The sequence below is a fragment of the Scyliorhinus canicula genome, chromosome 13, assembly GCF_902713615.1.
Source record: "Scyliorhinus canicula chromosome 13, sScyCan1.1, whole genome shotgun sequence".
NCBI classification, from domain to species: Eukaryota; Metazoa; Chordata; class Chondrichthyes; order Carcharhiniformes; family Scyliorhinidae; genus Scyliorhinus; species Scyliorhinus canicula.
The window spans coordinates 64,854,987-64,866,882 of record NC_052158.1 but is presented as its reverse complement, the minus strand read 5'-3'; the positions used below and the strand labels follow the sequence as shown (position 1 = coordinate 64,866,882).

General features: G+C 47.8%; 1 protein-coding gene across 1 annotated transcript; it reads left to right on the top strand.

The window, feature by feature from the left end:
* The first annotated feature begins 204 nt into the window (after nucleotides 1-204).
* Nucleotides 205-8,145, top strand: neu4 (sialidase 4). The gene is made up of 2 exons (XM_038817511.1): nucleotides 205-632; nucleotides 6,878-8,145. The coding sequence occupies exons 1-2, from the start codon at nucleotides 432-434 to the stop codon at nucleotides 8,000-8,002; spliced, it is 1,326 nt and encodes a 441-aa protein (XP_038673439.1). The 5' UTR covers nucleotides 205-431; the 3' UTR covers nucleotides 8,003-8,145.
* The last annotated feature ends 3,751 nt before the right edge of the window (nucleotides 8,146-11,896 follow it).

Below are 11,896 nucleotides of genomic sequence, written 5' to 3'. Positions count from 1 at the left end.
CAGGAACTGTTCCTGAGGCACCTTTTTCTGGAATATTCCCTGGAATATATGGGTGTGTGAACTGTTCAGCTCCCCCTTTTCCATCTGACTCCACCTTCCTCAATTTGCAGTTGGCCAATGAGTGAAAGGATTGGTGAATGTGGCCGGACAATTGGCTTCTTAATTGAAATAAAAGCACTCAGCGAATTTGGGCTGACAATGAGGGGGTTGTTCTACTGGGTGCAGGCACACTGCTGGTTCAGTCAAACCCAGTGAGTGAGCACTTTATTGCTGCCAGGTAGAATATTCCAGCTCATTGCTCAGCAGAGTGTCAGTGCTGTCCTCACAGCTTTCACACTTGGTACAAGGTGAACCTTCTCACAGTTGTCCGACCCTGGCTGGAGTTTTATTTATTTATTTTAAAAGCCCGCCAAAGGTGCTGAGTCGGTGAGATGACCTCCCGCTATCTCCCTGCTAAGACCATACTGTTTGAACAGGACAAGAAGGGCCTTACTTACCGGATCCCAGCTTTACTCTACTTGCCCGCCTCGGGGACCATCCTCGCCTTTGCTGAAGAGAGAGTGAGCCCGGCTGATACTGACGCGAATGTGCTGGTGCTTCGCCGAGGGAAGGTCTCCAGGACCCATGTGGAGGTGAGAGCCTCAGTGAACTAGTTGTCGTCTTCTCTCTCTTTCCCTCTGTCTCATTCACCCCCAGAGCGCAACCCTTCTACACCGTGTGTGTGTGTGTGTGTGTGAGAGAGAGAGAGGGGGAAGTGGGCAGGCTCTTTGATCACAATCCTGTTCTGGATCAGAATTCAAGCCTCCAGAGATGCTGAAGCCTCAATGTAAATCCCTAACCCCACTCCACAGACTGGGATTAACCTGACAGAAAACCTACAGTGCAGAAGGAGGCCATTTGACCCTGCCAGAATGTGCACTAATCCTCTGAAAGAGTGCCATACCTAGCGTCCACCCCCCATTATTGTGGCCAATCCACCTAACCTGCACATCTTCAGACTGGGAGGACACCAGAGCACCTGAAACAATCCCATGCAGACACTGGGAGAAAGTGCAAACTCCACCTATGCAGACTGTACCTGGCACTGAGGTGGTGGTGCCAACTTTGCACCCACCTGGGATAATTTAACCAGTGACCTGCTGAAGAGTTTTTTTTATTGCCCCCCCCCCCCCCCCCCCCCCCCCCACTGCATGTCAAAAACTGACCATGACCTTTGCACTTAACTTCCAGCTCTGACCTTGTGCACCTACCACTTCCCATCCAGCGAACAGGAATAGGCCACTTTCCCCTCCAGTCTGTTAACCATTAGCCACCACCCCGTATCGCTTTATCCTTCATAATAACCCATCAATCTCCAGATATAAAATTGACATGATGTAGTACCAGGTGCTGGTGAAGAGAATTCTAAATTTCTACAATCCTTTTTATGGTTCTTTATTTCTTTACAGAAATGATGAATTGTTAGACAATGCCCCCAATCATAGACCCCTGCCTCCAGCCAACCTTGTAATTTACCCATTGCAGTCCAGGTATAATTCTGGAAAATCTATGCTGTACTGCCCTCCCCAGGTCAGTAAATCCTGTTCACGGTGACACCAGATGTGATCTAACCAAGACTTTGGTACAGCTGAAGCACAACTTGTACCCTCTGTTCCTATAAGCTATAACATTCCATTTGCCTATTTGATTTATTATTTTCCAAACCAGTTTATGACACTTTAATGATCTATGTCCCGGGACCTTAAATCTCTTTAGACATCCACCATTTCTAACTTTTGATGTTGCATTTGTTCATGAAATTGTTCAGGAATGCTGCTTATCATTGTAATTGGAAATTTTTAAAATGTGGTTTTCTATCCCATCAAGTCATTCATAAACATGTCGAATAGTTGAGGTCCCATCGCAGATGCCACTAGTCTTCCATATTTCAGGTTGCAAAGATTTTCTACTTGTAGCTATTCCTATCAGTTTTACTGCCCTTTGCTGCTTTTTTGTATCTTTTACATTTGTCTGGATCTGCACTATTTCTTTTTACTTTTGAGATTCCTGCTGGTTTAGTCATCCATTTGTTGTTTTTGCCCCATAAAAGGATATTATCTGGTTCTGTATCCAATCAAATATTTATCGAGTAGCTTCTCTCATTTTACCCATTAATACATTTGCCCAGTTTGTTGTGGGGTCTCTGTCTCATTGCACTGTAAAGCTAGAATATCAGTTACTTTGCATTTCTCCCTTTAAAATATTTGTTGAAATCCTTATTATTGTGACTGCTTTTATTTCAGTGGTTAGCACTGTGGCTTCACAGCGCCAGGGTCCCAGGTTCGATTCCCCGCTGGGTCACTGTCTGTGCAGAGTCTGCACGTTTTCCCTGTGTCTGTGTGGGTTTCCTCCGGGTGCTCCGGTTTCCTCCCACAGCCCAAAGATGTTAGGAGGGGTTGTTGGGTTTATGGGGATAGGGTGGAAGTGGGGGCTTGAGGGTTGGTGCAGACGTGATGGGCCAAATGGCCTCCTTCTGCACTCTATGTTCTCACAGATTAGCCTGTTAACGCCAGACCAATGTATTGGTTCTTGGACAAATTCTGGCATGCTCGTTCCTCCTTGTTCCAAAAATCCCCCCAAATGTACGTGCTTGTCTAGATCATAGAACTTACAGTGCAGAAGGAGGCCATTCGGCCCATCGAGTCTGCACGGGCTCTTGGAAAGAGCACCCTGCCCAAGGTCAACACCTCTACCCTATCCCCATAACCCAGTAACCCCACCAAACACTAAGGCCAATTTTGGACATTAAGGGCAATTTATCATGGCCAATCCACCTAACCTGCACATCTTTGTGACTGTGGGAGGAAACCCACGCACACACTGGGAGGATGTGCAGACTCCGCACAGACAGTGACCCAAGCCGGAATCGAACCTGGGACCCTGGAGCTGCGAAGCGATTGTGCTATCCACAATGCTACCGTGCTGCCCCAGTCTAATCCTTGCATTTATGTAATCCCCTACTTCACAAACTATGATTAGCTGGTCTGTAACACAAACACTTTGACGATTGGGCAACATTCTCTATTTGGGAGACCAATCATTGATTGAATTTCATGCAGTTTGTGTTCCCATGAGGGTGCTATTCGAGGAGCAATTGTGGACATGCTAATGGGCCAACGCACTACTGTGTGAATTCCAAGCAATTCCTGGCCCAGCGGGAGTTCTCACCACTGGGGCCAGAATTAGTGCCAAGGCGCTTGGCAGCTGGAGCTGTAAGCGCTCCACTTGCCATACACACTGCAACCACCAAATGGCGCGGAGAAGACCTGCCCCCTGAGGCCAGGAGTCCAAGGTGGATCCACAGCTCTATGCCAGGAGTGGTGGGACACCCTCTTTCTACCCCAGGGTGGCCTGCGTACTCCAGCCTGCTCTCCTGAATACTGCCTGAGGTGGTGGCAGAGGCAGTTGGTACTGCCAGTCTCACCAGGAGGAGACAGCTGGTGATCTGGAGGGATGGGGGTCATTGGTGAGCCGTCTGTCATCAGAGGGGCAGAGAACCAGAGAATGAGGGAGGGTTCTGCAGGGCTGGTGTCCTCTGCTGGGGTGAGCTCTGCTGATCCTCTGCTTCCTCTGCAATGGGACAGCGCTTGGAGCTCCAACACCTGGTGGTCTCCTGCTTGAGCTTGGCCCTTGATGATACAGCTGGGGTATGAAGGAGTCCAGAGAGATGGCCTGGGTCAGCTCCCAGAAGACCAGGAGGTCTTCTGAGCGTATAAAGAACACAGGTGCCACTCAGCAGTGTGAGCAGCCAGGAGCTTCTATGTAAGGGGTGGGTTAAAAAGACAGTCTGCAACAATGATGGTCTGAGCCAGACCACCCTGATCTCTAGGGGACACCCTAAGTCCACGGATTTGGCACCAAGTCACTACTCACTACTGCCCCAGCCCGTACAATAGTTTTCAATCATTTTCAGTGCTTTTGTTTTGCATCCAGCTCCCCCTTCCTCAGCCATGGCGCCGAGGTCAGTGGCGTAGTGGTATTGTCACTACATTAGTAAACCAGAGACCCAGTCATGCTCTGGGGACTCGGGTTCAAATCCTGCCACTGCAGATGGTGAAATTTCAATTCCACAAAAACCTGGGATTAAAAGTCTAATGATGGCCATGAAACCATAAACCATTGTCGATTTGTCGTAAAAGCCCATCTGGTTCACTAATGTCCTTTTTAGGGAAGGAGATCTGCTGTCCTTACCTGGTCTAGCCTACATATGACTTCAGACCCACAGCAATGTGGTTGACTCTTGACTGCCCCCTTGTGGGCAATTGGGGGTGGCTGCCCGAGTCCCATGAACGAATTTTTAAAAAAAAACAACAACAAAAGTCCACGTTTGTCAATATTTGTAGTAATTCTGCCTGAGAGGAAGAGCATCACCGGAGGGTGGAACATATTGTGTCCAACCCACTAATCATATTTAAATGCATGCAAATATCGGTGTGGGGTGCAAACCTTATTATCGCCACCTGCGAGGGACTGGAACATTGCACCCGAATCTGTGCTGGGCACAGACCTCTCTTTTGGATGCCCAATTATCCACCTGATTGGGGTGGAGAATTTCACCAATTGTCTCCATTTCTACTGTTTGTTTACCTCACGTTATATCCTCATCTTTTAAAGTGATTTAATCCTTCATCACCATTCCATCCTCTACCAATTTGGGCTATGTAACCCAGATAGATATGTTGCAATCACGGCTGCCTTATCATACAACCCAAGGTGTATTTGTGCCTACAAGTCATTCAATTTATCCCTTCATACTGTACATTAACTCCACACCCTGCTGTAAATTTCACAACAATCCTGCATTGTTTTGCCTTGCTCCCTCACCTGAGCCTTGGATGTTGAAGCTATTTGTAATATTCACGGTAACAAGATCAAAATTACTGGGGCCAGGTAAGATGAGGACCAAAAAATATTTTGAATGTAATAATAATCTTTATTATTGTCAAAAGTAGGCTTACATTAACACTGCAATTTACATAGAATTTACAGTGCAGAAGGAGGCCATTCAGCCCATCGAGTCTGCACCGGCTCTTGAAAGAGCACCCTACCCAAGGTCAACACCTCCACCGAATCCCCATAACCCAGTAACCCCACCCAACACTAAGGGTAATTTTGGACACTAAGGGCAATTTATCATGGCCAATCCACCTAACCTGCACATCTTGGACTGTGGGAGGAAACCGGAGCACCCGGAGGAAACCCACGCGCACACACGGGGAGGATGTGCAGACTCCGCACAGACAGTGACCCAAGCCGGAATCGAACCTTGGACCCTGGAGCTGTGAAGCGATTGTGCTATCCACAATGCTACCTTACTGAAGTCCCCTAGCCGCCACACTCTGGCAGCACCTGGTCAGGTACACTGAGGGACAATTCAGAATGTCCAATTCAACTAACAGCACGTCTTGAAAATGAAATGAAATTTGTTTATTGTCACAAGTAGGCTTCAAATGAAAAGCCCCTAGTCGCCACAGTCCAGCGCCTGTTCAGAGAGGCTGGTACGGGAATTGAGCCCGTGCTGCTGGCCTGCCTCGGTCTGCTTTAAAAGCCAGTTATTAAGCCCTGTGCTAAACCAGCCCCTAATAATTGCTTATTCTCACAAGTAGGCTTCAATGAAGTTACTGTGAAAAGCACCTAGTCGCCACATTCCGGCGCCTGTTCGGGGAAGCCGGTAGGGGAATTGAACCCGCGCTGCTGGTCTTGTTCTGCATTACAAGCCAGCTGTTTAGCCCACTGTGCTAACCCAGCCCCAGGACGGGTAGGAGGAAACCCATGCAGACACGGGGAGGACATGTAGACTCCCAAGCCGGGAATTGAACCCAGGCCCCTGGTGCTGTGAAGCAACAGTGCTAGCCACTGCGACCATGAATATTTGCATGCAACTTCTGCACATCAAATGATTTGCAACACACAGATATAAATGGGTTGTTTAGGATTAGAGATGGGTGTGTGTCCATCAGGGGTATACCCTGCAACTTGCCTGTACTTGTTCCCACGTTATACATTTTGGTGAGTGATTGTGGGAGGGAGCACTTGGACTAGTGAGGTGACAATTATAAACCTTTAACTTCCAACAGAGTTCCTTTTGGTATGCTAAGTTATGGAATGGCAAACCTAACTGGTTAATACTGGAGGCCTAGACAACCTGTGTGGGGAGCCTCCGGACGGATTTCTGTAAGAGTTGGACTTTCTAATGAGCAAGTTCACTGCAGGGAAATATGATTAAAATGAGTTATTACAAAATTAATTTGAGACTTGACCACCATTTAACTTTTTGTCCAATTGAAGGTAGGCGGCTTCCTTTTGGGTCAATGACTTGTTGGGTGACGGGGGTGTGAAAAGTGGGTTTGACTGATGTGAGGGGGTGGTGGGACAACACTGGGTTAGATGTTCAGGGATGACAGCTCAGCACTTCATGTGAGGATCTTTGCAATTGTCGCAATGAACGAACAGAGGGCAAGGTCACAGTGTTGAGGTAAAATCAAAACCCAGTTTGGCTTTTTGAAGGCATGTAGAATTTTGATGGATGACCGATATAAAGTATGAGTTTTAACATAATTAGCTTTGTTCACGTCACCTCCAGAGTTTTAGTTAATAAAAGTGGGAGTGAAATAATTGGAAGCTGTGGTCTCGATCATCTACTGTAATTGGTGGAAAATTGATAAACCTCCAGAAAAATAGATACTTTTGGCATTTCTCTGGGGCTGCTGTTCTCCCACCAGTTACACTGGGTAAGCCTGTGACATTCTAGCTGGTTACAGAGATCTGAAAATCGTGCTGTTGATCGCCAGCTTGAACCCATTTCTCACTTTAATTGTCTTTTCTTCCTCTGTTTCAGTGGGAGGATATGGAAACTCTCCACTCTGCCCATCTAGAGGGTCACCGGTCCATGAACCCATGCCCTGTGTATGACACTTCTACCAACACACTCTTCCTTCTCTTCGTTGCCATCCTGGGGCGCACCACAGAGTCGTATCAACTCATCACGGGCGACAACGTGGCTCGCCTGTGCTGTGTGAGAAGCACTGACCAGGGCCGGAGCTGGAGTGCCGTCACTGATCTGACTGGCAGCACCATTGGCTGCTCCATTGAAGAATGGGCAACCTTCGCCTTGGGCCCAGGACATGGGATCCAGCTCAAGTCTGGGAGACTTGTTATCCCAGCGTACGCCTATCATATTGACTCTAAAGAGTGTTTTGGAACAATCTGTAGGTGCAGCCCTCACTCCTTCACGTTTTACAGTGATGACCATGGCAAGGTCTGGAAGTTTGGGGACTTTGTAGACAATCTGCAGACGGTGGAGTGCCAGGTGGTTTCCGTGGATGAGGAAGATGGCCACAGTGTCCTTTACTGTAATGCCAGGACACCAATGAACTTCAGGGCTCAGGCACTCAGTGCAGATGGTGGTGCTGTCTTCCAGGAAGGGCAGTTTGTCCCAAAGCTGGTGGAACCACCCCGCGGATGCCATGGGAGTGTCATTGGTTTCCCAGCCCCCATTGTCCCGTGGTGTGAGGAGCTATCAGTCAGGCCTGGCTTTGACTCTGAAAACCATCAGCCAACACAACCCCAGCAAAAATGCTTGACTCTCCGCTTCCAGACGCCAACTTGGGTTCTCTACTCTCACCCAACAAGCCCAGCATCACGGCTCCACCTGGGAGTTTATTTGAGTACATACCCGCAGGACCCCGGCAGTTGGACGGAGCCCTGGATTATCCACGAAGGACCCAGTGCTTACTCTGACCTGGCATTCATTGAGTTGGCCTCCACCAAATTCAGTGAGGCTCAGCTCCCAGCGGTGGCGTTCGCTTGTCTTTACGAATGTGGATCCAAATCGCCTTATGAGAAAATAGCATTTAGCCTGTTTACGATGCGTGAGTTACTCCACAATATTCCGCATTTACCCCCCCAGTCTCGGGTGGAGCAGAGCACCACGGCCAGTTCTGTCTGCTGTCCCATTACGTGAGTTAGGGGCACGAGGATCGGTTAGCTTCTATTTTGTGAAAATGGTAGATGATTAAAATTGGTTTATGTAATAATTAAATTGAGCAAATTCTGAAGGAATGATCTTAGTCGCTCAAAGCAAAATAAAATGACTTTATAGCAAAACCTGTGATTTTCACTTTTGTTTGTCTAAGGGATGGTGAATCTTGCTTGACTTGAATTAATTGATGCTGACATGGTCTAGCTAGGGAATGTTTAAATGTTGGCTTTTTAAATTAAGCAGAACTCTTGCTAGTATTTTTATAATAAAACTCCTCTTCAGGAACAACTGTAGGTGTACCGATGATGATGGCAGCTCACACCCCTCCCCCACCTTCTCGAAGGCAATTGGGGATGGGTGATAACATGCTGGTCTAGACAGAGACACCCACATCCAAGAATGAATGCTTACATTTTACTGACACCTTTTTTTATACCCACTGAGTGAATGCTGAGAGTACTGAATTATTTCTTATTTATCCAATTAAGGGGTAATTTAGCGTCACCAGTCCACCTACCCTGCACATCTTTGGGTTGTGGGGGTCAGACCCTCCCAGACATGGGGGGGGGGGGGAGGAAAGAGAGAGAGAATGTGCAAACCCCACACGGACAGTGACCCGGATCAAACCTGGGTCCTCTGTGCAATGAGGCAGCAGTGCTAACCACTCTGCCACCGTGCTGCCCTCTGCTGACGGCTTCTAATGAGTTTTGTTTCCATTAGAGGCACTGATTTGGGACTTGCACTGTTTTCCCTGGGTTAAGTTTTGGAGTGTGTTTGTGTCATGGTTTATGAATGCCAGTCTGCACTGCTCATTTTTCTTGAATACCCAATTTTTATTTTCCCAATTGGGGCAATTTAGCATGGCTAATCCACCTACCCTGCACATCTGGGCTGTGGAGATAAAACCCACACAGACACGGGGACAGTGACCCAGGGCCGGGATTCAAACCCAAGTCCTCAGTGCTGTAGTCCCAGTGCTAACCACTGTGCTGCCCATAAACTCTTTCTTTTTATTATTGAAAACCTTTTCAAATTGGGGTCACTGCCAAGGCTGGTATTTGATACTAAAGATGCCAGTGGGCATTTTGTTTTGAACAGCTGGTAGCAGATTAACATAACCTGGCCAAGTAATTTCCGGGGCAGTAGGGAGTCACTTGGAAGCCAGACCAGATAAGAATAACATTTTCACTTTTTAATAAAAAACGTATTTGAAAGCTTCAAGATCATCGTTACTGATTTAAGCTTTTATTGAACAAAATCTGAAATCATAGTCTCCAACTTCTCAGTCATTACAGCACGGAAGGCTGCTATTCACTCAATTGCTGACTCTTTTGCACGGATATCCGCTCCTGCCCTGAGCGCCTACACTTGTTTTTGAAATAATTAATATCCTCTACTTCCATCATCCTCTTGAGCAGTGAGTTCGAGGTCATTGCCACTTTTATAATCTTTATTGTCACAAGTAGGCTTACATCAACACTGCAATGAAGTTACTGTGAAAAGCCCCTAGTCACCACATCCGGCAACTGTTCGGGTACACAGAGGAAGAATTCAGAATGTCCCAGCACGTGTTTTGGAGCTTGTGGGAGGAAACCGGAGCACCCGGAGGAAACCCATGCAGACACTGGGAGAACGTGCATACAGTGACGCAAGTGGGAATCGAACCTCGGATGCTGGTGCAATGAAGCAACAGTGCTAACCACTGCTACCATGCCACCCCCTCCCTGTATCCCTTTCCTCAATAGCTTCAAGTGTTACTGTGAAAAGCCCCTAGTCGCCACATTCCGGCACCTGTTCAGGTACACAGGAAGAATTCAGAATGTCCAAATTACCTAACGGCACATGTTTCTGGACTTGTGGGAGGAAACCGGAGCATGCGGAGGAAACCCACGCACACGGGGAGAACGTGCAGACTCGGCATAAAGACAGTGACCCAAGCCAGAATCAAACCTGGGACCTTGGTGCTGTGAAGCAACAGTGCTAACCACTGGTACTGTGCCGCCCTTCCCTGTATCCCTTGCCCAATAGCTTCAATTGGTGTCCTTGCATGACCATCCAATGTGAACAGCTTTCCTTTTGTCTACCTTATCTACAGCTGTCATAATCTTCTTACTCTTAGCAAATTTTCCACTGGAGAACAACCCAATTTGCTCCAACCCAAGCATGTAACTAATTCCCTCCTCCCTACCAGTAAATGTCCTCGTGCTTGAAGTCTCTCTTTCTCGATGCTGGTGACCACAATTGGTTCAATATTCCAGCTGTGGCCTAACTTGAAAATGAAGTTATTGTCACGAGTAGGCTTCAATGAAGTTACTGTGAAAAGCCCCTAGTCGCCACATTCCAGCACCTGTTCGGGGAGGTTGGTACGGGAATTGAACCGTGCTCCTGGCCTGCTTTAAAAGCCAGCGATTTAGCCCAGTGTGCTAAACCAGCCCCTATTGTGCAGGTTCACCATAACTTCCCTGCTTTACAAAGCCCAAGCCGCCACATATTTTAAACTGCGCCTCCTGCTCTCTGCCTGAAGGCAGATCCACGCCACAGAACCCGTCATCTCCACCATGGGGAGGATAAGGAGGTAGATCCTGAATCCAGCCCAGCCACAGGGGGAAATCGGACCCCATGCTGTTGCCGTTGCTGCCAACCAGATCCGCAGGCAGAATTGTTTTGGCACCATACTTTTATATTCATGCTGTAGTCCAGAGCTCATTGTGATGGTAGAGGCTCCAATTCTGATCACCAGCCTTGGATGTAGTACCATTAAAATCCACTGTGGTAATATGGATAACTGCCTGGATTTTAGACCTCAATTGGACACTTTTTGGACGTTTTAAATCAAACCAGTCAGCTCTAGGCAGGCTGATGGGCATTTGAACTTGGCCAGGTTTGAATGCACTAAACAGGACATGCCAGGCGCCCTATCAAACATCCATCAAATAAGCTCTATTCATTGATCTATTTGTTTTGCATAGACGAGGTTGCATACAATGGTTCAATGTCCTGCTAAGTGACCATTAGTAACTCCATTGGGTGGTGCTACTCCCACTCTGCCCTCATGGGTTGGAGAACATTCTGGCAGGATATTGGGTATATGCATCGAACCCCTTTACCACCCGCAGCAGACTCCATGCAGAGATAACTGACCAGAGACAGAAGAAAGCCGCGTACGAGACCCCCCCCCCCCCTTCGCAACGACGACGTTGAAGAAATCGAGACTCCGACTCGGACCTGTAGTGCAAATCATTGGCTATTTCCTGACAACACGATACTGCCTACTGGTTGCTAGTATTCACTCATGCTATCTCTGTGGCCGGAATAGGATAGAGTTGAGGCTTCCATCCCCTGTGGCTGCCCAGAAGTGGATAGGCAGGCATTAAAGAGGCAGCACGGTAGTATTGTGGATAGCACAATTGCTTCACAGCTCCTGGGTCCAAGGTTCGATTCCGGCTTGGGTCACTGTCTGTGTGGAGTCTGCACATCCTCCCCGTGTGTGCGTGGGTTTCCTCCAGGTGCTCCGGTTTCCTCCCACAGTCCAAAGATGTGCAGGTTAGGTGGATTGGCTATGATAAATTGCCCTTAGTGTTCAAAATTGCCCTTGGTGTTGGGTGGGGTTACTGGGTTATGGGGATAGGGTGGATGTGTTGACTTTGGGTAGGGTGCTCTTTCCAAGAGCTGGTGCAGACTTGATGGGCCGAATGGCCTCCTTCTGCACTGTAAATTCTATGATAAAGGCCAACTTCTGTTCGTGGGGATCAATGGCCATGTTTCGGATGTGTTGGGCACCCGAGCCCTCACCCCACGTCTTATGGTGAAATTATCTTTTCTGACAATAATATTTTTTTAAATTCCCAATTCACCCTTCTCATGCCAAACAATCCC

Coding starts and splice junctions, on each gene's coding strand:
- neu4 (XM_038817511.1), top strand. CDS start 432: ATGACCTCCCGCTATCTCCCTGCTAAGACCATACTGTTTGAACAGGAC. Junction 633..6,877: donor TCTCCAGGACCCATGTGGAG/GTGAGAGCCTCA, acceptor CCTCTGTTTCAG/TGGGAGGATATGGAAACTCT.